General features: G+C 43.2%; 1 protein-coding gene across 1 annotated transcript; it reads left to right on the forward strand.

The window, feature by feature from the left end:
* The first annotated feature begins 691 nt into the window (after positions 1 to 691).
* Positions 692 to 23,428, forward strand: LOC114268409 (uncharacterized). The gene is made up of 8 exons (XM_082923957.1): positions 692 to 2,590; positions 10,061 to 10,153; positions 11,021 to 11,182; positions 11,268 to 11,366; positions 11,924 to 11,943; positions 22,108 to 22,405; positions 22,676 to 22,750; positions 23,189 to 23,428. The coding sequence occupies exons 1-8, from the start codon at positions 692 to 694 to the stop codon at positions 23,426 to 23,428; spliced, it is 2,886 nt and encodes a 961-aa protein (XP_082780083.1).
* Positions 23,429 to 24,071: the final 643 nt, after the last annotated feature.

Here is a 24,071-nt window from a genome sequence, read left to right on the forward strand (position 1 = left end):
CCTACTATGTGGCTCCACTAGTACATATCTGCCTGATGACCCTCGCCTACTGCCCCATGCCTTCTTCAACTAGATTGAATGTCTTCTATCATATTTGAGACTTTTTGATGTGCTCCTCACCATCTCATCTCATTTCAAGTGAAACACTTTCTTGAATTTCCAAAAAATGATGTTCGGTCCAAATAGCACCACTCTCATGCATTCTCTATACCACCCATACTTTAAGAACAAAAATGAAAATTTTGAATTATAAAAGAAAAAAAAAAAACTTTTAACATTTGGAAAAAATCTAGATGACCCATTTAATGTGTTTAAATGATGAACACGTGTGTCTTTCAAGTGTTTGAAGTGTGTTTGAGTGTGATTTAAAATAAAAGACATGTTTGGATGCAGGTGCAACATGTGTCAGGAAATGTCTGACGGGCGTCAGTGTTCTGCACGAACACACCACCTTCTTAGAAAGGTTCATGTTTATTAGCACAAGCATATTATGTATTTTTGTTCTTGTGAAGAATTAAGAAAGATAAATTAGATACATAATTTACCTTTGAGTTTTTTTTTCTCTTCTTTACTTTTTGGGTTACCTACTTTGTGTAGTTCCTTAGTTTATTTCAGTTAAGATATTGTTGTAACAAAGGGGAATAGTACCGGTTGTGTCCTATTGGTATTAACTACTATCTTATGATCAGATATGGACAGGAGTTGGATGTTAATTTTTGATAGATTCAGTCAGCCATTTGTAGATGGGGTGAACTCATTTATTGAATTTGCAAAGTTTCATTTGGGTGAGGCTAGGGAGATTAAGTGCCCATGCATCAATTGTTGTAACTTTTATAAGCAGGAGTATGATATTGTGACGGCTCATTTGCTCATAAGTGGGATGATAGTATCATACACCACTTGGTTAGAACACGGTGAACTTCCAGAATACAATAACCTTAATGAAAGCAATGGGAAGAATGATGAGGATAAAGATGAATATAATAAACTGATAGAGGACTATCAAAGGGGGAATTTTATGGAGGGTGATACTCTAGAAAGAGAGGATGTACGACACTTTGATAAATTGTTAGATGCTTCCCAATGTTGCTTGTACCCAGGTTGCAAAAACTCAGATACTTTGTTGTCATTCGTTATTCAGATGCTACATGTGAAGGTAGAAAATAAGTGGAGCAATAAGTCTTTTGACAAGGTTTTGGAGATACAAAGGCGATTCCTACTAGAAGGCCACGTGGTGCCAGGGTCAATTTACGAGTGCAAGAAGTTACTACGTGACTTGGGCTTGGGGTACGAGCTCATTGATGCATGTAAACATGATTGTGTACTATTCTGGAAAGAGAATGCTCACTTGGAAAAATGTCCCACATGTCAAGCATCTAGGTACAGAGTAAATGATAGCAAGGGTAAGAAGATCCCTCACAAGATATTGCGTTACTTCCCATTGACACCTAGATTGAGAATATTGTACATGTCTAGGAAGACGGCAAAAGACATGAGATGGCATAGTGATAAGCCTGTTGATGATGGTGTAGGGAGGCATCCGGCTGATTGTAAAGAGTGGAAGGAATTTTATTTGCATTATCCAGAGTTTGCCCAGGAGACTCGCAATGTTAGGTTGGGTCTAGCCACCGATGGGTTCAATCCTTTTGGGAACATGAGCACTTCCTATAGCATGTGGCCTGTCATACTCATGCCCTATAACCTCCCACCTTGGAGATGTATGAAGGCCCCATTTTTTATGATGTCCTTACTTATTCCTGGACGTAATCAACCAGGGACTGATATTGATGTCTACCTAAGGCCGTTGATTGATGAGTTGAAGGAGTTGTGGGAGAATGGTGTGATGACTTACGATGCCTCCACTGAACAGACCTTCCGGATGCATGCAGCTGTAATGTGGACCATAAATGACTTCCCTGCATATGGTGACTTATCCGAATGGAGAACTAAAGGTTATTTGTCTTGCCCTCCTTGTAATGATAATCCGTTGTCATGCGGGTTGATCAGTAAGATTGGGTGGGTGGGTCATCGAGCTTACTTGCCTGATAACCACCTTTGGAGGAAAGACAAGAAGTTTGATGGTTTAACTGAGCTTAGAAAGAAATCCTTGGATTTGCAGGTGGAAAAAGTAATGGCTCAATTGGATCAATTGCGGGAAGTAAAGTTTGGAAAGGATCCTACCAACAAGAAAAGACCACGAGAGTCTGAAGAATTGAATTGGACAAAGAAAAGCATAATGTGGGAGCTACCGTATTGGAAGAAATTAAACCTTCGGCACAATCTTGATGTCATGCACATTGAGAAGAATATTTGTGAAAACTTTTACGGGACGATGTTGGCCATAGATGGGAAAAACAAGGACACGTACAAAGCACGTGATGATTTGCAAGAAATGGGCATAAGGCAAGAATTGCATCTACAGAGGAAAGATAACGGATCCGTTGTAAAGCCTCAGGCAGCCTACACATTGGATTCTCGACAAATAGATGGTTTTTGTGAATTCTTGAAGTCTATTAGTTATCCAGATGGCTATGCAGCTGTAGACGTCCCCGGACGCCCCGGGAGGACGAGTCCCATTCTACCTCGTTCTGTTCGTTTATGGGTCTACTACAGTTCAGGACTCTCAAATTGTCACGGTTCTTAATCTGAACCAAAGAGTCCAAATCCGGCAAATCGTTTTGAGAAAAACAGATTTTTAGAAAAGAAGTGCTAAACATGGACTGCTTTGCCAGATACAGAGTCGCCACCTAAATATTTTTTTTATGGGGGAATTTAGGAAACCCTGACTTGGTGCTAAAGGCCATGTGTCCCTCATCACCAAAGTTGCCTTGGCTCGGGAGCTTGGGTACGATTGGGGAAGGTCAGCTATGAGCACCCCCTCTCGCCCGATCCGAAGATCGGCCTCTACTAACCGTGATATCCGTTTTTGAAAACGTTGTGTTCTTATTCCATTTATTAGCCTAGAATTACTATGTTATGCGTGCAGCAAACAAACAAGTATAGACCAAATTGCCTAAATTGGAACAAAACATTGCATAACTGTTTGTTTGGAAAACGCTTTGGAATTTGCTACTCACAAGTAGGCTAAAATACGGACTTCAATGAGTTATCCCAACTCAAACAATCCAACCTTCACCCAGGGGCATTCAAGCAGTTTATATCACATAAGCATCTAGCCTCATGGTAATCACGCTATCATGTTAACGTTCACACTCATGTGAGATGCTAAAGCATAAAGAGCTCACCTAGCACTCCGTGCCAAAACAAGAACATGTTAGCAATCATGCATGATCCAAGTCCGTGTTTAAATGCCTAATGCAATGCATACGAAATGTCACTAGAGTAGGCTCGGCTAGTCTATAAATGACATGTGAAAATTCACAAGTAACACGTATTCGAGTTAGATTTGAAATACTTATGCAGCTAGTATGATGCGCCGAGCCTGGTGCATGCAAGACTAATGAATGATGCACGCATGCATAACATAAGGTATGCTAAAGTAAACATGTCCTAATACTAACCATCAAAGGAGGTAAGTAAAAGGGAGAAAGAAGTGGGGGTTGGAAGACATGGACACACGCACCCACACTTATTACAAATTCACCCTCGCTCGGAGGAACCAAAAGAATAATACAAATTAATTAACCAACAAGCTAATTAATTATTACAGACCACCTAATTAATTAAGCAAATTAACTAAGCTAAGAAAGAAGTAAAGGCCTCGGGAAGAGGATCCAATGAGCGCGTGCTCGGGTTTGCTCGGAAATCCAATGCCATGCACAAGTTTGCCTCTGCTTTGACTGTTCTGCTTCTCTGAAAATTTCACAACTCCCAAGGTTGCTTCTCTAAGTGTTGTGGAACACTACCGGCTGAGTGAGGACACCACCGGCCATGGAAAATGGTCACCGGCCACAAACTTATGCTCTCGGCCAAACCTGTTTTGCCGGTCGGCACTAAACACTGCCGGCCGGCCAATTCTTCCTGCTGAAACCTGTTTGACAGCAGCAGTGGACAGGCAAGGCATGGCAGTGTATTTCAAGCAAATGTATGCACCAGCATATCCCCTATCATGTTTATGACTCAAAGGGACACGTTTCTCGATTCTCGGACCATCAATCGCGCATTTCAATGCATGATGGCCCAAGAAACCAAGTATGCACTTTGATTTTAAATGAAATGCAATGCAAATAAGCAAACAAATGGACTTTCAACCTCCATCATGGCTTGATCAAAAGGTGAAAGATGCATGCAAATGCAATGCAACCTAACTATGTTAACTAGGCATGCAACATGAGCATATGGAAAGTGTGCAAGGCATATAACAAGCATGCAAGTTAAATGAGCATACAGGGCACAATGTCAACACACAAACATGCAAAACATATGGCATGCTAAGCAATCAAAACAAAGAGGAGAATACGTGCCAAATACAACATCATTTCAACATGCAACAACATGTCATAAGCTAGGCATGCAACAACATGCCAAAGGGTGGACTAAAACTAAATTAGGCAGCCCTTAAACAAGCCTAAAACAGAGGCTAATACTATGGAAATGAGAGCCAACACACACACACATGAACATGTTGATGGGCCAACACTTAAGCATCAAATAAGCAACCTTTAAGCACACTTAAAGGAAGACAAACATGGGCATATGGCATGTATCATAAGCTCTGAAATTGCATGAAAGAGAGGTGCCAAACCAAGTAATCAAAACAAGCAAAGCATGCAATAATGGCCCAAGTACTTAAGGCAAGCTAAGGAGGTATTGAACTACCCTTAGCAAAACCAAACATGGCATGAATTAAATGATCAAAACAGAGTTTTAACATATTAAAACAAATCTTAAAGACCACTTAGATGGCATCTAAATGACTTAAATTCAAAGGGCATGCACAATGACCAAACATGGAGCACAAGGCACAACCTCATAAGGCATCAAAGAGGCATCAAAGACAAGCAATACAAGCATATTATAAGGACTGAAATAACATGGTAAGTGGTTCCAAACCATTGAAACAATGCAAGTAATGCATGCTAGAGAGGCCAAAGCTTAAGGCATTCAAGACGGATTGCATGGTAGCTATACAAAGCAAGACATGAATGACTCAAATGACCTAAAACAGTCCCTTAGCACATCAAAATATGCATGTAAGCTTCACAAAGCTAAGCCTAAATCATGCTAGAACAAGGGTCTACACCTAAAGCATGTTTAGGCAAAAATGTGGCATTACATGACATGTATGCAAGGCATGCAAGATGTGTCCAAACTAACTGAAAATAGAGCTATATTATGACATAATAAGCACGAAAATCAGTTAAAGCATGGCCAACATACACTTAAACAAGATGCTCCCTCAAGAGGCAAATATGGCCCTTTTCAAGGACAACAAGGAGAGGGGGTGGCCCTCTCCTTCTTAGGACCTCAAAGCACCATCTTCATCACTGAAATCCCTCAAGATTTCAGTGGTGAGGAGGCCCAAACACAAAGGTCTCGGAGCTCAACTGAAATGGCACAAAACAAGGGCCAAACAATCCTTAAGAGGGGTCAAACAACCCCAAAGCTTAAAACACCCTTAACAAACTATTTAAAGCACTCAAAAACAAGACTTTTCTATGTTATATGTTAAGCTCAAAAACAGTTGCAAATATGGCAAAACAAGCTATGAAAACAAGGCTTAAAATAGGTAAAAGCTCACCCTTGAAGCACAACAGCAAATCAGCAACTTTTGGACCAAGAAAAGGCCTCAAATCACCCCAATAATCACCTCTAAGGACCTTAGCTCAATAAAGGGAGTAGAGAACTAGGTGTTTGTATGCAAAAGTGCAAAGAAATTGCACTTTTGAGCAGAAACAAGCCCTAAACCTTAGAGAGAGAGGCAGAAAATATAGAGAGAGAGGGAGAGAGAGAGATTTTTTTGCTCCAAGTTGTATATCTCTTTCTTCTCCTTCTATCCTATGTGAGAGAGCTTGATTGATATAGATATGTATCAATCTGCAGCTCCTCAGAACACCCACGTCCAGGCATGGGCTGGGGTATGGCCTAGAATGACAACTGCCAGCTGTCTACAGAAATATCTGTTGAAAACCACATTTGGTCGGCCGGCCATCAAAGTGGTCGACCGGCAGTCAAATTGGTCAGCCGACCATCACATTTGGCCGATTGAAAATCAAGGCGGCCGGTGGGCAGGAGACTTGGCCGACAGGTTCCCCCCTTCCCTCAGGAACACATCCACAAGCTCTTGGTGCAACCAAGCACAAAACAGAGAAGTTAAAATATTCTAAGGCAAGGCGCGCAGGCAAGACTTTTCGAAACTCAAAACAAACACAAGTATGGATAATCATCGCGTGTTCAAACGATGACGTCCAAGCCTTGAGGACGGTCAAAAATGGGGTGTCTACAGTAGCCCCTCTTTGACAGAACTTGAAAGTCATAACAATGACGGGAGTGAATGTCAAAGCCCAGAGACGACCCATTTTTGACAAGGCCGAAGACTTAGATAAACATGCAAGACAAGCAAAGATATGCGCCCGAAGGCAGGGGCAAAATGCAACTAACAATGCAAGGAGCCGAACATAACTTATGATCATGCAAAGAAAGCTGTAACGAAGCATAACATGCGACAGTTTTAAGCTAGCATACACCAAACTACACTATAATGCAGAAAAGATGTAAGAGAATTATGCAATTCTCGATACGTCTCACTCGGAGAATACAATACCTGTGCGGTTCGTCTGGTTGCACCAGCCTTAAATGAACCGTACATACAATATCGTGCCTGAAAGAGAAAACTTAACAGGTACAGATATCGTTAGCAATATGCACAACATGCAAAATGAATGCAAAATGATATGCAATATATAAAAAACTATGTATAATAATGCAAATGAAAATGCAATGCAATTGAATCATAATCAAATCATGAGCGGTTCAAAACCACAAAAATGTCAAATAGATTGATGGAGATGCAAAGTCCGTCTACCATAGAAAAGGTGCCGCAACCCTCAAACCAACATACCAACGTGGAATAGGCGTGTACACATGCAGAACTATGAGTGATGTAGACAGACACAAGAACAAGTAATTGGGTGGAATGACATAAGTGGGGAAATGATCCGCTGAAGAAAGACCAATGATCCTAATGCTGGATGCAAAAATTACACTACAATGTAATATATACAATGGATATGGCAAGCGGCCAAACCAAATTTTGCCTAGGAAAGGCATGGACACACACAAACCACGTCTAACATAGAACGGTCATACAGAACTATGAGTGTATAGACGTGAAAAGTATGGGCACATACCAGACCAAGCTCAACATGGAAAGGCGCAAGCCATAGATGGGGGGGGGGATGCAGTCGATGTGTGTAAGCTACAATGCACTATTTACAAATATGCAATGGAATTGATGCAGTGGATTAAGGCCTATGGCCAAGCCGTATCTTGCCTAGGAAAGGCATGGACACAAACAAGTCACGTCTAACATAGAACGGTCAAACAGAACTATGAGTGTATAGACGTGAAAAGTATTAGCACATACCAGACCAAGCTCAACAAGGAAAGGCGCAAGCCCTAGATGGAAGTGATGCAGTGAATGCATGCAAGCTACAATGCAACATATACAAATATGCAATGGAATGGAATATTTATAATGGATAAGGCACGCGGGCGAAACCAAATCTTACCTAGGAAAGGCATGTACACAAACAAACAGCATCTAACACAGAAACGGTGCCACAACCCTCAAACGAACATACCAGCGTGGAATAGGCGCGTACACATGCAGAACTGTGCTTCGATGTGAAAAGTGTGGGCACATACCAGACCAAGCTCAACATGGAAAGGCGCAAGCCATAGATGAGGGTGATGCAGTCGATGCATGCAAGCTATAATGCGCTATTTACAATGAATGCAATGGATGGGCGTAAATGCAATATTTACAGTAAGATGCATGACATATGCATTATTTACAGTGGTATGCATGACATATGCACTATTTACAATGAATGCATGACATATGCACTATTTACAATGATGCATGACATATGCACTATTTACAATGATGCATGACATATGCATGTTTTTTTTTTTTTTTTTTTGCTTTTGAAATGCAAATGCATGATGATGCATGATTTTGAAGTGCGCGACAACGTGCGGCTTTTGAGATGCATGACAATGCAAATGATCTTTGAAATAGGCGACAACGTGCGTCTTTTGGAATGCACGTGAACTTGAATATGCGACGGCGCGAGTCGCTTGAAATACATGTATAATGCAACTTATCGAAAGTCATTCGGGCACGATAAGCACCGAAGGACTTGCACCTTCAGAGGATTTAGGGTCTCCTAGACCGAGCGTATTTAAGGTCTTGCCAGACCATAGCGATGCATGTTGCTCTCTTTTTTTGTTTTTCTTTTGAAAATGCATGATAATGCATGATTTTGAAATGCGCAACAATGCGCAGCTTTTGAGATGCATGACAATGCATGTTGATGTAAGTGCGCGACCACGCACGTCTTTTGATATGCATGACAATGCATGTGAACCCGAATGCGCAACCACGCGCGTCGTTCGAAATGCATGACAATGCAACCGAGCGGGTTTAAGGTCTCGCCAGACCGGGCAAATACATGAATTTTGTTATTTTGAATGCATGATTATGCATGATTATGACATGCGCATGACAATGCGAGATGAGTGTGCAACGACGTGACAGAAATGACGCAAAATCAGCGCGCGTTCATGATAGAGCTTTGTAATGTAACCCACATGGGGCAACTTTCGAACCTTGTAAGAGATAAAAAAGGATACCAAAAGGATACACCTTGCACAAATTCGGGTGCCACGCATAGAAGACACGGTCCGAGGTTGAAATAGAGGCTGGTTAAGCTTTGGAAATACACCGTTCTTGCACTAACTTGAGCAATGAAGGTCCCAAACCACTCATTTGACGCAAACAAGGTTGTAGGAGGCTCACCGGCCAAAAGGGGAAGTCACCGGCTATCCATCGGCTATCGAAATAACTCACCGGCCAAATATTTGGCCAACCGGCCAAAAATGTAGCCGACCGGCCAAAAATGCCTGAATCGGGGCAGTTTTGTCTTTTTGGCTCGGGTCTTTTAAAATAGGGTTCCAAACCCTATTTTTCGTACTTCCTCTTAACCGAAATTCTCTCCTCCCTCTCTCTAGAGTATTTTCCTCTCTTCATTTCCTCGTTTTCCTTTATTCTCGCGCCCTTTTCGACGTTTGATTCGCGAAGTTCACCGCGTTTCAAACACTTTCATCCGATCGAAACTTCGTTTCGGTGTAGTTTTTTTTCGACTTCCGCCTCTTGGGGTTTGTTTTCCCCAAGTTTTTCTTGATTTCCGTATATTTTCCACATTCCGACTTTTTCGGCCATTTTCCGCCCTCCCGGGGTTGACTTTTCGGTTGACCTTTCATATTCTCATCCGGTTTTCATTTTTTCGGCCGTCTTCACACCACTTTTGACATGGCGGGTGATGTTCCACGGGGCCGGACTCCCCCGGATCACGAGATGGACCTAGAGGCCGAGCTCCTCCCCTTAAGTGTCTGCCTGTTCGACCCGGCGACCTACCAGCCGGCGATTCATGTGCTTCCTCCCGACGGACTTCGCTAGTTCCGGGATTTTGCGAGAGGTGTGCCACCAGAGCTTCTCTTGCGTGAGCCCGAAACGCACTTTTCATACGGCGCTTCCGAGGTATATTCTCCCCCGTTTCATTTTTCGCAATGTAGAACACTCAATTGCCATAGTTGATTATATTCTTTAACTGCTTATCTCAGATACACTGTAGTTAACTGTGAACACACTTGCAACTGATATCTATTCGAAACTGACACGTGCACACACACTGCACTGGCCCAGAATCACTCAGACATACTGACACAGTACACACTGTATTCCACTGCGAGCACACCGGTACTCGGCACCTTATTTGAATCTGAAAACATGCACACACACTATATTGCCACCAATTCTGAATACTCTTCAAAACTGTACATTTTACATTCTTCGCAACTATTTGCTTTTGAACAGGGAGATTCCCATAATGTCCACAGGTATGGGAATGTTGCCGCCCGGGATTGGTACACGGAGTTACCGGACGCAGTCCGTCGCATTGTTGACCAGGCCAGATTTGGCGCATTCTGCAGGGGACTGTCGCGCCTTACTGCGAGCAGGCCTCTCCTTGCTACTTTAGTGGAGAGGTGGTGGGACACCACCGATTCTTTCCACTTCTCCGTCGCGGGAGACATGACGATGACTCCCTATGATTTCTCGATGCTCACTGGCATCGGAGTGGGGGGTGATCCGATCCCCTTCGACACCGACATGGACGAGTGGGAGGCTGCTCAGATCTACCTGCTCAGTGAGGTACCGCCTCTCGCACGTCCTGGCTTCGTTCGATATTCATGATTTGAGGTCTAGTTTAGAGTCCAGCCAGCCTTAGTCGAGGAGGCTTCGATGACTCAGGAGGCGGTGGAGCGATATAAGCGCGGCTTTCTCATGTTCCTACTGGGGACGACTATTTTCGCCGATCGGGCGAACACTGTGCCCCTCTGCCTGCTCAGTGCTCTCGTGGACGTCACCCGGATCTTGCGCTATGACTGGGGTGGCGCTGCCTTGGCCACTCTGTACAGGTACATGAGCTCAACCTCCCGTTGCAGCGGACAGCTGCTCGGGGGCTACTGGCGAGCTTGGGAGGTATGTTTTCTCCTCTGCTTTTCATTTCTGCTTTACATTTTCTGTACTCTGTACACTGCACACACTGTGGTCTGCTTCATACTGGTCGTATACTGCACACACGGCACACATATACTCTGTTTTACACTGACTGAGTAGTGTACACACGGCACACATATACTCTGCTTTACACTGACTGTACACTGCACACACTGTACACTCTGCTCAATACACTGCACAATACACGGTCCTGCAATTTCTGCTTTATTTTGTGTTATGCTTTATCTGATAACCCTTCTGGTATTTGCTCTGCAGTTGTGGATCTACACCTACTTCCCGAGACTCGCCCCAGTGCCCAACGTAGAGAGCCCTCTCGTCGTCCCATTTTCGCGTCGCTTTGACGCGAGGTGCATACGGAGGCCCCGGGAGACATTCATCTTTTTCCGACGCTACTTCGACACTATTACCCCCGCAAAGGTATGTTTTACTTGCAATTCATTTAAGCTTCCCTTTACACTGTATTGTCAATAATAGTAGATATCAATCTGTATTTCATTTTCAGATCACCTGGCAGCCTTGGGCTCCACTGTCAGCCGTGACTCAGGATCGGTTTGCCGGTGCAGAGGAGACTGCACGTTTTCGGATTTTACTGGAGGGTCCGGTTTGTCGAGCTTGGTACTTGGGTGAGCGTTTCCTACGCCAGACCCTGGACTTGCCAGAGCAGATAGTTTCGGGTCCGCCTCCTACCCACATGAGGGACACCGAGAGGTTCACCGCCCAACAGATGGCCGATTACACGATTGGCTGGGACGCGGAGGACTTCAGGGGTGAGGGCGACTACAGAGAGTACGTCCAAACCTACATTATGCGGCCTCTGAGCGGTGGCCATCGAGCTGAGAGAGGGAGACCGGTGGCGCCAGCAGCTGGAGCTGGAGCTAGGGCAGGGACGTCGAGGACAGCTCGTGTCCGTGGCAGGAGCTGAGCTCGGAGAGGTCAGGGGGTTAGCTGGCCAGCGCTACCCACGATGATGACATGCCGAGGGCAGGGTGGGGCGACGTACCAGATCCCCTTTGCTCCTCCTCCGGCTGACCATGAGTTGGTCGGTTTCCATGACTTGCCTCCGGTATGTATTACTACATTTTATGCATCTTGTATTGGCATTTCATTTCAGTTTATTTGATATTCCGCAGAATACTGATGCATCTGATACTTTTGCAGGCTTCTTCCGAGTATACCAGGTAGTCCTTGGAGCTGAATGCCTCCATGATGGGGATGTTGCAGCGGACTTTCGACCTCGTGGCCCTCTATAGCATTCCGGTATGTTCTCCTGATCACGGTCTCAAACCATACACATAAGCTGCTTCACATAATCTGATGCACAACACAACACTTGATAAACTGTTCACGACATTCATCCACTGTACTCATACACTGCATTCTGCACTGATAAACTGCTCACGGCATTCGCAGACTGTACTCATACACTGCATTCTACACTGATAAACTGCTCACGGCATTCGCACACTGTACTCATATACTGCATTCTGCACTGTTAAACCACTCACGGCTTTCGCACGCTGTACTCATACACTGCATTCTGCACTGATAAACTGCTCATAGTATACTGATGTGTTTGCCCCTTATACTGTTCAGCCTCCTTTCCAGATTCCCACTGTGGGAGGTGTTCCAGCTGGACCTTCTATTCCTACCGGAGGAGATGGCAGAGCATACCCCCGCACCAAGGCGGGGCGCACCCATGTCGGGGGTAGCTCACGGGCACCCGTCCCTGATGATGATGATGAGTCCGAGGCTAAGGCAGAGGTGGAGGCAGAGTCGTCCGAGGAGGAGACTGGAGACGGCTCGGGCTCAGACTCAGATGATAGTGCTGATGATGCTCCTGGACCTTCGTCTAGGAAGAGGACTAGGACGGACTCCCAGGCCTAAGATCCTTTGTCATTGATCCAGATTTTTACTGTTTTTCTTTTTCTTTTTCTTTTGTACCTTTTGCTGGTAGTTAGAGTACCTTGTACTGCCGCGGGCAGATTTTTATTTCCAAAACCATGTACTTGAAAAAGATGATGAAATGAAACAAACTTTTTGTCTGAAAAAGTGTTGCATTTGTACATTTCATATATTTCATCGCATCGCATCATGTTGCACCTCAATGTAAATGAAATTGATCTGTTGTCTGAAAATTGAACACTTGCATTGTAATAATCATATAACGAACCAGCCAACAGCAAAACAAACTGTACCAACCATTGCACATTCTGAACACTCGACTCATACTCTACTGGGGATTAATCTGCATACAGCTCATAACACAGCGCTTAGTTCATTTTGCACACAGCAGATCCTGAACAAACAGCCCAAATCTGACAAGACAGACCATGGAGGTTGAATTTGCTGAAGTTGAAGCACAATCAGATGCGATCTGAAATCCAGAAGCTTCAAAGAGGCCCAGGTTTTCCTGTTCACACTTATCGGGGGTGGACCCTGCAGTTGTATGAAAGAACCAAATCATGTTTTTGCACAAATGTGGAGAATGACACAGCATTCTTAGCACAAAACGATTAATTTTTGAAATTGAAGATGGTTTCTTCAAACCAGGGTATCGAGCCTACAACTGAACTCAGCGAGAAAGACACAATAGCGGAGACAAAAGGGTAAACAACCTAAACACAACGAGGCACACTCGGAAAAGACTCAAAACAAAGGTTGAAGTAAACAAGACAAAAGACACGACATACAGACGTGTTAACGAAGACGGGGGACCTCAGATCACGAGGAGCCAATTTCTCTGGGTATTGTTTCCCACCCTTTCTTATTTGTGATTCTCACATCCCTCTGGCACTCAAGCTCGGTTTTTCTCTCAAAACCCTTTTTGCTCACTCTTTCTCTCAACTTACACCTCTCTATTTTTTATTCTCTCATTTTTTTATCCCTCCCCGGGGTGTTTAATGGATGAATAGGAAGTTGTGGGTTCATGCCCAACATGGTTAGCTCACGGCTGTTTCTTCCGGTGGCGCTTGGTCGATGCCTCAGGTAAGGGAACGGAGTACCTTGATCCCTTCAGATTTGTGCTTCGTACTTGGTTCGATACCTCGTCGCTCGGAGGTTGAGAGAGCTTTCAGCCCTTTAATGACAGCTTGAGTTGTGCCCTTCTTGGCAAGTATGTTGGCGATGGGGGAAAAACAGGAAGCCTGACTCAACCGTGCCCCTAGTTCATCACTATGACAATTTTTGTTTTGGTTTTCTACTAAAACAATTTTGACCAATATGAGAGTTAGATTAACACACTTGTTCGATTTTTGATTTGAAAATTATGCAAGTCAGGTCATGAGCACTGAAAATTTTCCTTTTTTGGGTCCAAAAATGGTCTAAGTTTTGGAGAAATGAAATAGTTTTCGAGAAAATAGTCAACCTTAGTAAAAATTTTCAAAAACTATTTTCGCAAACAGCCGGTGCTAAACAAGCACGGAACTTACCCTTGAGATGCGCAACCTCGGTTCGAAGGCAATGGAAAATTGCCCCTTGTTTGAAGGACGTTGCACGGCAACGAAAAGTTGCCCCTGGTTTGAACGGCGACTCATGGCAACGGAAAGTTGCCCCTTGTCTGGATGATGCCGCAGCATATTGTAAACAGTCCTCACTAATGATGATTGCGACCGAACTCTCTCGGATACAGAGAAGACGAAGATGGTCAAAACCAATATATGGACACAGTCACTTTGAAGGTGTTGGGGGCTGGACTTCGGGATAAAGTTGCCTACATATCCGGTTGTCACAACCGAACTATCGGATTCGGGGAGGGCTAGAATAATCAAAACCATTACATGGACTGAGGCGCTATGAAAGCGTTGGGGGCTAGACTTTAGGATGAAGTTGCCTACGTATCCCAAACATGGGAATCAAGCCTTACGTAGTTCCGGTCAAGGTACACTCGGGTATTTTAACCTTCACCTTTTAGGCTCTAACTTTTGCCAAGGCGCCCGATGGGGGTTTTCGACCTTGCGAGCTTTTCTTTCCTCTTTCTTTCTTCCCTTTCTTTTTTTATTCCTCTCTTTTTTCTTTTCATTTCTTATTTTTCTCTTTTCATTTCTTTTGCATTTTTTTTGTATTTTCTCTTGCTCTAACTTTTGCCTGGGTCGCCCTTCCGGGTTTTCGGCCCAGCGAGCCGCTCAAAGGGTAAAAGTGTAACAAGTCCATGCCAAATGGTTTTAGGGTTTTGAAGCCATCCATATCCAAGAGAGTGGTTGTTGCATTGACTTACTGAAGGACCCATCTTCGGCTCTTCGAGCAAATCGGACATTTTTGCCCCTAGTTTGGAGGGGTGCTTCTGTTCTAGCTTTACAGGCTTCTTTTGATGAGATCTAATCTTCTTGATCTGACTTTGGTGCCTCTTGTTCGAGGGTTGCTTCCAATCTGGCCACATAGGCCTCTCTTGATGGTTGATCGTTGAACACTCCGAATTGTGGTTCAAAGCTTTGAACAAGGGCTCGAGTCTTGAGGCTGAGAGCGATTTTGCACAATCTCAAGAGGAATCCCACACAGGTCTTCGCAGGACCGCGCAAAACATTTTGTTTTTGAAAGTTTTTAAAGAAGCGACAAATCGCTCATGCTGAAGATAGTGTGGAACCATTCTGGATCAAGCCAGGGTCCTTCTCAGTACTCATGCTGACAAGCATGATTTCAATCGTTAAGGGTTTAGCACGCCTCTCTTTCTCTCAATTTGATCAAAGTTTGCAAAACCCGAGGAATTCCTTCCTCTTTGTTTTCACAGCAGTGTTCAAAAAGTTTTGAAAAACTTAGGTCAATGTAACGATTTTCAGGGCACAAGAGAACAAGTGGAATGTACTGCTGTCCCATTCAAGTCCCCTGGCACAACTAATTCAGAATAGTAGTAAACATGGAAACATGATAGCCGCAGTTGTTTCATTCAGATTCCCTGGTTGCAACTGGCTCCACGACAGAGGCAGACTCAAAAGAAAGCAAAAGGGTAATTACAAAACAAAACGGTGTTCGAGGCAACAGCTCCGGAATCACCCGACATTCTATACAAAGAGGACTAACTCGCTACAACAAGACAGACCCATAAGCAAAAGGACTGACTCAAGACAATGAGACAGACTCAAAACAAAAGACTGACTCGACACGCAAGCCAGGATTTACAAAACTAGCATTCGCAGATGCTCCAGAAATGCGTGCCAGACGCCACATCCAAAATACACCGAGCGCCGCCCGCAGGTGGTCCAACCCCTGATCACAAATTTGCAGTATCCTCGAAATCTAATAGCTTAGTGGTAACAAACTTTGCTAAGGTAGGCGGGAGGATGACCTCATTGTCAATCAAATCTTGCACTTCATGACGAAGGCGGAAACAACCATCGGTATTGTGACCGGACTGTTGGTGGTACGCGCAGTACAAGGTAGCATCATGTGAGAGAGGGAGATTCTTCGGAAGGGGCCGAGGCTCGAGGGGTTTAAGATGCCCCTTTTTAGCCAATATTTGAAATGCCCTAGACAGAGGCATGTAGAGGGCATGAAAGGCTCTGCGCCCTCGAGGTAGGTACTTTGAAGTCTGAGGGTTCTTGCTAGACGCACTAGCGAAAGGGTCGGCAGGCACTGCCTTGGCTTTCTGATCTTTTCCTGGTACAGGGTTAGGGATGACAGGGACTGTCTTGGCATGGCGGGGCCCATCCCGATTTTCTGCCTGGCATGAACCGCCTTCGGTTGAAGTGGGGAAAGCATCATCCACAGTTTTAGTCATGACTGCGAATACTTGTTGCTTATTCATCCCTCTGGCTTTCAAAGCCTCGGCTGTCCACAGCAGTTGTTCAATGGGATCGGCATCTGCCTTCATTTTGTTCTTGTCTCTGGCCTCAGCCTGATCGGGGGTTTGGGTTACTACATCAGAGTGAACCCCGGTTGTTGCTGACACGTCGTTGCTGTAGCTTGAGGCAACATCTGGCTGGTTGAGCTCGATCACAATCTGCCCCTGTAGCGGGGGCTCCTGTGGTATGAAATTCCCGACATATGGTGCAGCTGGTGGCGAAGCCGACATTCCATAGGCCAAATCGGCCACGGATCTCTGGAGGTCACCTATCATTCCCATCAATTCGAATGTGGTGGTCTCACGAGCCTGATACAACTGGGGGGTCCAGACCGGGTGCGCGACAGGCGACCTGGGTGGATGCGGTACATCGACATTGGTTTCGCTTTGCAAAGTGATTCCTTGATCTGATGCGGCCGTCATAACCACAATCTCCTCTGAATTCTGCGTCATGATAAGTCCGCTGTACTGAATGGTGACTGACGGATCAGATATCTGTCTTGTCTCAGCAAGGGGGAACACTGGCTATTCTGTATCAACTCTCTGAACCTTGAAAGAGAAAACACGCAGCATTTGGGACCAATCAGAACAGACGCTAGTATAGCTGAATAACTGTACTCTACTACTGATCACTTTTGCCTGAAATCACTGCCCCCAAAATACTGAATCGGATACCCACAGATATAACTGATTCTCATAAACTGATACTGGTGCCCTCAGGTCTGATACTCAAACTTGCAAACTGATATGTGCGTTCCCTGTAGAGATGCATTCTAAAAGCACATAGCAAGTAAAGAGAGCCAAAACACCCCTATGGAGGGGTAGGGTTTCCCTGTCCTATTTTTGTCAGGAGCTAGGGTTTCACTATGCACGCAGCAGTTTTCAAACAACCTAACATCGGGTAAGCAACCTGTCCTAGTTTGGAATGGTCACTATGGATTTCGATATGCACTAGGTCGAATGGTCGAAAACGGTGCCCCGGTAAAACCAGGGTTTGTGTTCCCATACTGTCAGAGCCCGCAACCGGTCAGCCTTATGGCATGCTTTGACAAAGTCAAGCCTCTGGCAAACTGTTCAGGAATGGCAAATGGCAAACACGGTGTCCTAGGCGTACCAATGCACATGCAATGCAAAGAGACACATAAATGAAATCAAAACAGGATATCACGAGTTCGAGTCAAGCTCTCTAAGTCCCCAGCAGAGTCGCCAGAAACTGTAGACGTCCCCGAACGCCCCGAGAGGACGAGTCCCGTTCTCCCCCGTTCTGTTCGTTTATGGGTCTACTACAGTTCAGGACTCACAAATTGTCACGGTTCTTAATCTGAACCAAAGAGTCCAAATCCGGCAAATCGTTTTGAGAAAAACAGATTTTTAGAAAAGAAGTGCCAAACATGGACTGCTTTGCCAGATACAGAGTCGCCACCTAAATATTTTTTTTATGAGGGAATTTAGGAAACCCTGACTCGGTGCCAAAGGCCACGTGTCCGTCATCACCAAAGTTTCCTTGGCTCGGGAGCTTGGGTACGATTGGGGAAGGTCAGCTATGAGCACCCCCTCTCGCCCAATCCGAAGATCGGCCTCTACTAACCGTGATATCCATTTTTGAAAACGTTATGTGTTCTTATTCCATTTATTAGCCTAGAATTACTATGTTATGCGCGTAGCAAACAAACAAGTATAGACCAAATTGCCTAAATTGGAACAAAACATTGCATATCCGTTTGTTTGGAAAACGCTTTGGAATTTGCTACTCACAAGTAAGCTAAAATACGAATTTCAACGAGTTATCCCAACTCAAACAATCCAACCTTCACCCACGGGCATTCAAGCAGTTTATATCACATAAGCATCTAGCCTCATGGTAATCATGCTATCATGTTAACGTTCACACTCAAGTGAGATGCTAAAGCATAAAGAGCTCACCTAGTACTCCGTGCCAAAACAAGAACATGTTAGCAATCATGCATGATCCAAGTCCATGTTTAAATGCCTAATGCAACGCATACGGAATGTCACTAGAGTAGGCTCGGCTAGTATATAAATGACATGTGAAAATGCACAAGTAGCACGTATTCGAGTTAGATTTGAAATACTTATGCAGTTAGTATGATGCGCCGAGCCTGGTGCATGCAAGACTAATGAATGATGCACGCATGCATAACATAAGGAATGCTAAAGTAAACATGTCCTAATACTAACCATCAAAGCAGGTAAGTAAAAGGGAGAAAGAAGTAGGGGTTGAAAGACATGCACACACGCACCCACACTTATTACAAATTCACCCCCGCTCGGAGGGACCAAAAGAATAATACAAATTAATTAACCTACAAGCTAATTAATTATTACAGACCACCTAATTAATTAAGCAAATTAACTAAGCTAAGAAAGAAGTAAAGGCCTCGGGAAGAGGATCCAATGAGCGCGTGCTCGGGTTTGCTCGGAAATCTAATGCCATGCACAAGTTTGCCTCTGCTTTGACTGTTCTGCTTCTCTGAAAATTTCACAACTCCCAAGGTTGCTTCTCTAAGTGTTGTGGAACACTACCAACTGAGTGAGGACACCACCGGCCATGGAGAATGGTCACCGGCCACAAACTTATGCGCTCGGCCAAACCTGTTTTGCCGGTCGGCACCAAACACTGCCGGCCGGCCAATTCTTCCTGCTGAAACCTGTTTGACAGCAGCAGAGGATAGGCAAGGCATGGCAATGTATTTCAAGCAAATGTATGCACCAGCATATCCCCTATCATGTTTATGACTCAAAGGGACACGCTTCTCGATTCTCGGACCATCAATCGCGCATTTCAATGCATGATGGCCCAAGAAACCAAGTATGCACTTTGATTTTAAATGAAATGCAATGCAACTAAGCAAACAAAGGGACTTTCAACCTCCATCATGGCTTGATCAAAAGGTGAAAGATGCATGCAAATGTAATGCAACCTAAGTATGTTAACTAGGCATGCAACATGAGCATATGGAAAGCATGCAAGGCATATAACAAGCATGCAAGTTAAATGAGCATACAAGGCACAATGTCAACACACAGACATGCAAAACATATGGCATGCTAAGCAATCAAAACAAAGACGAGAATACGTGCCAAATGCAACATCATTTCAACATGCAACATGTCATAAGTTAGGCATGCAACAACATGCCAAAGGGTGGACTAAAACTAAATTAGGCTGCCCTTAAACAAGCCTAAAATAGTGGCTAATGCTACGGAAATGAGAGCCAACACACACACACATGAACATGTTGATGGGCCAACACTTAAGCATCAAATAAGCAACCTTTAAGCACACTTAAAGGAAGACAAACATGGGCATATGGCATGTATCATAAGCTCTGAAATTGCATGAAAGAGAGGTGCCAAACCAAGTAATCAAAACAAGCAAAGCATGCAATAATGGCCCAAGTACTTAAGGCAAGCTAAGGAGGTATTGAACTACCGTTAGCAAAACCAAACATGGCATGAATTAAATGATCAAAACAGAGTTTTAACATATTAAAACAAAGCCTAAAGACCACTTAGATGGCATCTAAATGACTTAAATTCAAAGGGCATGCACAATGACCAAACATGGAGCACAAGGCACAACCTCATAAGGCATCAAAGAGGCATCAAAGACAAGCAATACAAGCATATTATAAGGACTGAAATAACATGGTAAGTGGTTCCAAACCATTGAAACAATGCAAGTAATGCATGCTAGAGAGGCCAAAGCTTAAGGCATTCAAGACGGATTGCATGGTAGCTATACAAAGCAAGACATGAATGACTCAAATGACCTAAAACAGTCCCTTAGCACATCAAAATATGCATGTAAGCTTCACAAAGCTAAGCCTAAATCATGCTAGAACAAGGGTCTACACCTAAAGCATGTTTAGGCAAAAATGTGGCATTACATGACATGTATGCAAGGCATGCAAGATGTGTCCAAACTAACTGAAAACAGAGCTATATTATGACATAATAAGCACGAAAATCAGTTAAAGCATGGCCAACATACACTTAAACAAGATGCTCCCTCAAGAGGCAAATATGGCCCTTTTCAAGGACAACAAGGAGAGGGGGTGGCCCTCTCCTTCTTAGGACCTCAAAGCACCATCCTCATCATTGAAATCCCTCAAGATTTCAGTGGTGAGGAGGCCCAAACACAAAGGTCTCGGAGCTCAACCGAAATGGCACAAAACAAGGGCCAAACAAGCCTTAAGAGGGGTCAAACAACCCCAAAGCTTAAAACACCCTTAACAAACTATTTAGAGCACTCAAAAACAAGACTTTTCTATGTTATATGTTAAGCTCAAAAATAGTTACAAATATGGCAAAACAAACTATGAAAATAAGGCTTAAAAGAGGTAAAAGCTCACCCTTGAAGCACAACAGCAAATCAGCAACTTTTGGACCAAGAAAAGGCCTCAAATCACCCTAAAAATCACCTCCAAGGAACTTATCTCAATAAAGGGAGTAGAGAACTAGGTATTTGTATGCAAAAGTGCAAAGAAAATGCACTTTTGAGCACAAACAAGCCCTAAACCTTAGAGAGAGAGGCAGAAAATGTAGAGAGAGAGATTTTTTTGTTTTGTGTTGTATATCTCTTTCTTCTCCTCCTATCTTATGTGAGAGAGCTTGATTGATATAGATATGTATCAATCTGCAGCTCCTCAGAACACCCACGTCCAGGCATAGGCTAGGGTATGGCCTAGAATGACAGCTACCAGCTGTCTACAGAAATATCTGTTGAAAACCACATTTGGCCGGCCGGCCACCAAAGTGGTCGACCGGCAGTCAAATTGGCCGGCTGACCATCACATTTGGCAGATTGAAAATCAAGCTGGCCGGTGGGCAGGAGACTTGGTCGACAGGCTCCCCCATTCCCTCAGGAACACATCTACAAGCTCTTGGTGCAACCAAGCACAAAATAGTGAAGTTAAGAGATTCTAAGGCAAGACGCGCAGCCAAGACTTTTCGAAACTCAAAACAAGCACAAGTATGGATAATCATCGCGTGTTCAAACGATGACGTCCAAGCCTTGAGGACGGTCAAAAATGGGGTGTCTACAGCAGCAAACATCTCAAGATGTGTGACTTCTAAAAATGAAAGATTATCGGACATGAAAAGCCATGATTGTCATGTCCTACTTCAGCGACTTCTACCAATTAGCATGCATGGTTTTGTGAACAAGGAGATCTGTACAACACTATTTGAGTTGGGCAAATTCTTCCAAGAATTGTGCTCAAAAACATTAAGACAGACTGATTTGGAAAAAATGGCGGAATGAATTGTGCTCATACTTTGCAAGTTGGAGAAAATTTTTCCTCCAGCTTTCTTTGATGTGATGGTCCATTTGGTTGTTCACTTGCCCCGTGAGGCCATGTTTGCTGGACCGGTACAATATCGATGGATGTACCCGATCAAAAGGTAATCATTATGAACATATGGTTATTTATTAATTTGTTATAACTAAAATATTGTGCAAAAATCCACCCATAAAAGACTATTGTTAATGAAGTAATTTTCTTGCATCAAGAAGCATAATTTTCATTGTGAATTTTTGTTGAAGGTTTCTCGGGACTTTGAAAGGGTATGTCAGTAATAGAGCACGTCCAGAAGGTTCTATCGCTGAGGCTTACATTGTCAAAGAGTGTCTTACTTTTTGTTCAATGTACTTAAAAGGGATTGATAAACCTGAACGAAGTGATGATGGTGGTGAACGTGGTCCCGGGATGGAGGTCTTCACCCAAAATGCTCATCTATTCTCACCTATCACAAGGGCTCTTGACCCTTCGCAAAATGAACGAGAAATGGCTCATTGGTTTGTGTTGTACAATAGCTCTGAGGTGGAGCCATATATTGAGTATGTATTTAAATTTAATTACGTTTATGCATAATCGTTCCATTTTGTTTCGAACTCTCTAAGTTAATTACGTGTATAACATTTCCTTGGGTAGGGAGTAGAAGAATATTTTACATAATCTACAAGGACGTGACATTACTCGGGTACAACGAGAAGAATTTCCAAAATGGTTCAAAAATCGTGTAAGATATACTAAAGAAAATAACTGAATACAATTGTTAAAACTTTCAATTCACATTAACTTAGTACACTTGTTATATGGTGTTTTATGTAGATGAATGATTTGCGAACGAAAGGGTCACCTGAAGCAACTGACGAATTGTGGTCATTAGCAAATGGTCCTGGATCGGTAATTGACTTTTATTTTGGGTGCATCTACAATGGAATTCGATTCCATACTAGAAACCATGAAAATTGTCGTGCCTGCCAAAATAGTGGGTTGGTCGTAGAGGGGGACCATAATGGGAACCAAATTAATTTTTACAGCTACTTATGCAAAATATGGGAATTGAAATACTTGCATGGGTGTACAGTGGTTTTGTTCCAATGTGAATGGTATGACACCGGTCACAAGAATAGAATATACTCCGATGAACATGTCACAAGTATTGATGTTACAAGACTTTGGTATAAAGATGACCAATTTGTTCTACCTACTCAGGTAAGACAAGTATTCTATGTCAATGATAACAAAGGCAAAAATTGGAGAGTCGTTGAACGTGTTAAGCATCGGGGAGTATGGGATATACCAGAGCGGGATGATGTCTCTAATGATGCTTTTCAATAGGATGAAACCACTGATGGTGTTGGGGTAGTGATCCAAGATAATGATGTTCAATACAGCAGGGATGATATGGATCCTGAGATCATGTTCAATGATCAACTAATGGCAAAGAATTTAGTTCACAATGATGACGAGGATGACACAATCATAGAGTATAATGATGATGAAGATGATGAACTGCATAGACAACCTGATGTTGATGCAGATCTTGATATAGATCTTGATATAGATTATGATATGTAGTGTTTGATATGGATCTTGATATAGATTATGATATGTAGTGTTTGATTTTTAATTGTATGGACAAGTGTTATAATTAAATAATAAATTGCTTGGTTTACATTGCATGGCATTGTTTTTCAAATTTCATAGCATTGTTTCTTATTTCATTTCATTTAATTATATGTCATATGTACAGTTACAAAGATGTCCAGAAACGGTAAATCATTTTTGAAGCCCGGTGGCTTAGTCCAAAAGATGATGAAATATGAGAAGGATAGGAAAAAAACAATCCAGAAAAATAAAATCAAATTTGATGCTCTAGGGATAAAGTCCCTCAAGAATTCAATGTTTGGTTCTATTGAAAAGGACAATAGTGAAAGTTGTAGGATGGGAAAGAGAAAGGTGGGTGAAACTGATAATGACGAGGACTATCAACCACTTGATGATGATGATGAAGGACTGAGTTCTTCAAGTGATAATGGCGAGCCTTTTGATTCTCAAGTGATTGAGGTAATAAATGTGTGTTTAAAAAGTAATTTCTTTATTTTTTTCACTTGTTATATTACTTGTGGTATGTTTAGTTATTTCAAATTTATTTTTTATTAAGCAACCTTAAATTATTGAAAATGTACTAACAATTCTTTTTTATATTATGTCAGGATAT

This window comes from Camellia sinensis, chromosome 4, assembly GCF_055761805.1.
Source record: "Camellia sinensis isolate YWXY chromosome 4, ASM5576180v1, whole genome shotgun sequence".
NCBI lineage: Eukaryota > Viridiplantae > Streptophyta > Magnoliopsida > Ericales > Theaceae > Camellia > Camellia sinensis.

Coding starts and splice junctions, on each gene's coding strand:
- LOC114268409 (XM_082923957.1), top strand. CDS start 692: ATGGACAGGAGTTGGATGTTAATTTTTGATAGATTCAGTCAGCCATTT. Junction 2,591..10,060: donor GTCCCATTCTACCTCGTTCT/GTTCGTTTATGG, acceptor GCTTTTGAACAG/GGAGATTCCCATAATGTCCA. Junction 11,183..11,267: donor ACACTATTACCCCCGCAAAG/GTATGTTTTACT, acceptor TTTCATTTTCAG/ATCACCTGGCAGCCTTGGGC.